This window comes from Austrofundulus limnaeus, unplaced genomic scaffold (assembly GCF_001266775.1).
Source record: "Austrofundulus limnaeus strain Quisiro unplaced genomic scaffold, Austrofundulus_limnaeus-1.0 Scaffold1135, whole genome shotgun sequence".
NCBI classification, from domain to species: Eukaryota; Metazoa; Chordata; class Actinopteri; order Cyprinodontiformes; family Rivulidae; genus Austrofundulus; species Austrofundulus limnaeus.
In genome coordinates, this window is record NW_013953537.1 from 78,394 (window position 1) to 82,050 (window position 3,657).

Consider the following 3,657-nt stretch of genomic DNA (forward strand, 5'->3'; position numbering starts at 1 on the left):
CACACACACACACACACACACACACACACACACACACACACACACACACACACACACTGTTTTAAGGTCTACTGTAGAGTACTGGAGGTCTGCTGCTGTACGTACCATCTGGACGCCTAAATGCTCCCAGATGTCTTCTTTGTAATTAGAGCCAGACCCGGCTCAGCCTCGTCCAGCCCAGATCCAACCTCTTATTTACCAGCAAACTCCATGAGTACTTAAGGAGCTTTCCAACTTTTAGCAGGTCTCCAGAGGTACATCTTTAGTGCAACAGCGATCATAAACGAAGAAAACAAGAGCACCTAAGGTAAAAAGTTTATCGTCTTCATTATTTGTCTGGGCTGTTGGCTGTTTAATATTTCTGCTTCTGTACACTTTACAGTCGAACTTCAGCATTTTTTGTTCTATTTCAATTATTCATATATCAAAATGTTCAGCATAGTTGTCAGTAGCTCACTATGACCTTTTGGTTTTGCAACTTTTACACTTATCAAAGTGTTTAGTTTTAATWACCGGTAAAATAGAATTTCAACAGACTTTGGATACGAGATTTCTCATATTTATTTAAAAAATAGTTCTCTTTAAAATCTGCTTTGCTCTATTTTTGTCTTGTTATGATACTTTAAAGATTTTTCATGTTTATTTCAGCTACTGTTCTGCTTGTTTTAAGGTTATTGTTAACATTCTCAGTTTTAGCTTATTTAGCTAATTTTGTTAAAATCATTCACCTTTCAACATTCACACTAATGTAATTTCTATACAGAAAACAAAGTGAATTTCCTCCAGCTCCATGTTTTCCTTAAAATACCCCTTTTTTTGTTGTTCCTGTAGRCATCCATAATGTCTATAGCCCAAGCAGCAGCCAAGGCCATGCTATCTGATGCCCTGCTGCAGGACAGCTCTGGCATTAATAGGATCAACCACCTGGAACTGGAGCTTCCTTTAGACAAGGTCATCAAGTATGTCTCTGTTGGCCTCCCACTCTTGCTGGTGTGCATGGGTTTTGCTCGTGAGATCTCCCTGGGTGAGCAACTCTGCCTCTGATTGTTAGACTTTCGTTTGTATTTTATTTGTTTTGGCCATTAATCATGCCCTGCATGTCTGACCTCATGGGTTTTGCTTTCTGTTCAAGCAACACTGTTAGAATGTATTGCATWTTAGTCCTTCAGTGTTTGTCCTTGAATTGTTAATGCTTTACTTGCTAAAGGGAATTTAGTTGAACTCATGATATCATACATACTGAACAAAACACATTTATTATTCATACGGTTTGTCAGGCTGGATTGAAAATTGTTACACAAGTCTTTTTAAAGCACTAAAGWTAGTTCTGCTAACCTTAAAGGGATCCCCGATTAGTYGTAACATTAGACTTTATATGATAAACATATACTTTAACTGTAAAATAAAGACTGTAAAAATACTGTAGGATGTTTAGTTTTTATAATTTTTAAACTAAAAGTTTAAAAATATATTACACGGACGGGGCCATTTTATTTACATGCAAAGCATTCTGGGAAATTGATGAAATCAACTAGGTCATCGGTGCGAGGCTGCTAGCGAGCTATATCCACCCTGAAGGTTAATCTTGGACAATATCTGATGATCGACTCTTTTAAATGAAACCAGAGAGCGTTGACAGAGAGGAGAAGGTAGAAATGACTCAGYCTGKAACTGAAAATATGGATGGAGGACAACAGAGCTGCTTCATGGAAGAAGAACCTCAGGTTGTTATGGTCAGGCAACAGATGACTGCAACTAACTTGTAAGAGATCTACCCTTCATGGCTGACTGTTACTGTGAAGTTCAGTCTCATCTCAAACAACAAAATTGTTTAGTTGGGGTGTAAAGAGCAAAAGTACACTTGCATGAGTAAACATTTAATAAAAATATATTTCTGCATGTATGCAGGTTGATCAATCAAAAGCTCCACAGATGAGAACAGCTGACTCCTGCTGGCTTGACCAAAATTATTGCATCATCGACAAACCTGACTGCCACAGCTCGGTGGGCAAATGGAACAGTAAAATTATATAACCATTAAAAAAAACTAGCCGTGACCTCAAGTAGAGTAAAAAAAAAAAAAAAACTTCGGAAGGAAATTTTGTGATGGTTAACTGAATTTAAGATCCAGTCTTGTATTTTACACTTTGTGCAGTCACATACTTTAAACTGAGGGAGATAGTCATTGTGTCTTATCAATATGAGGTCCTTCTGTCTGGATAAACAAAGTTGGTTCTAAGGTGTGACGTAAAACGTACCACCTCCAAAGATGTGACCAGGAAATCAGATGTACACGTTACTTTAAGAGGGTGAATAATCACCATGTTTTAGTTCTCTTTGGATGCTAGAGAGGGTTTTATTCATTTGCTGTTCTAATAAAAAAATAAAAAAACAAGGCCTTTCATTCACAGACCTGTTGCTGTGTGGCTGTGGGCCTTTATGGAGTCAGCTTTTTAGAAGAGAATCAACTGGTTTTCTGCTGTTTTAACTTCCAATTTACCGAACACGCTTTTCTTACATTTCCATGTCTGGCCATCGACGGACTTGTGCAAGTTTGAACAAAAACCAGTGGGCTGGATGGTCTTCTCAAAACTCTGAACTGGAATTATGAAATAATATRYATGTATATTTGGGGCTTACTRAYGAGGAGAACTAGCCTGGTTACAASCAGCACCTTGTCCTTCGCTTTGCTTTGTATGAGGGGCTGGACTCTCGGCTATGGAGAAGCGATTCTATCTGGAGGCGTGGCCTCTGGTGARGTTCAAAATGATTGGATCAGTTGGCTGCAATGTATCTGTACGCCAGCTCCACTGTGAAGGAGGCTAAGCTAAGAAGCTAACTGGAAATTGTGTGTGCTGTAAACAACCCTACTGAAAGGAGAGAAGTACACATAGCCAAACGAGACGACCGTAAATGAGAGCTGCTGCTTTGTCAGACAAATTTAATTTAATTTGGAAGTCATATCAACACAGACTGGCTTCATTCACTTCCTCCACTGCCATTGCTAACTAACTAGCAGACACTGCATAGAAATCAACGTTCAAAACTCTGCTTTCTGATTGCTGATTGGCCCAGGTAAAATAATCTTCAAGCAGACACTGCGCAGAAAAGCGACGTTGTCATTCAAAACCCTGCCTTCTGTTCTGTGATTGGCCCAAATGAAATTCTGCTGAAGAAATCCTTGTCTATGGGAGAAATCCCAGACAGAGAAGTGAAGGGAAACTAGAACTGAGCGGAACTGTGTAGGAAGGCAAGGGCCAGGCTAGAGAAAAACACACTTTTTCAAAAATTGCCATGAAATAAATATTTTGTTAAAACAAAATTATTTATTAATCTAATATTTTTAAAACAAAAAGACCTAAAGGAGTTGAAACTTACATTTTATTGTTATTGTTACCCTTTATTTACCCAGGCAAATCTAACTCAGATCAAAGATCTTTTTTACATATGATGTCTGAGTCCGAAGGCAGCCTGACATACTTGTTTTTAGAATGTGGAAGGAAACTGGGGTTCTTGGAAAATACAACCTAGGACCTTCTTGTTGTGAAGCAACAGTGGTGACCACTAAGTTAAGTTCAAGTTCAGTTTATCTATATACAGTGGTTTGCAAAAGTATTCATACCCCTTGAACTTTTCCATATTTTGTCACATTACAAC

General features: G+C 38.4%; 1 protein-coding gene across 3 annotated transcripts in view; it reads left to right on the forward strand.

Annotated features, from left to right (window-relative positions):
* Positions 1-58: 58 nt before the first annotated feature.
* Positions 59-3,657, forward strand: part of LOC106534297 (pannexin-3) — a 16,319-nt gene continuing 12,720 nt past the window's right edge. Inside the window, exons 1-2 of one of the 3 annotated variants that reach the window (XM_014030889.1) lie at positions 59-307; positions 832-1,024. In XM_014030889.1, the coding sequence (XP_013886343.1) occupies positions 841-1,024 (184 nt within the window). In that variant the 5' untranslated portion in view covers positions 59-307; positions 832-840. The remainder of the gene's footprint in view (positions 308-831; positions 1,025-3,657) is intronic. The other 2 variants (XM_014030887.1, XM_014030888.1) reach the window with 2 other exon arrangements.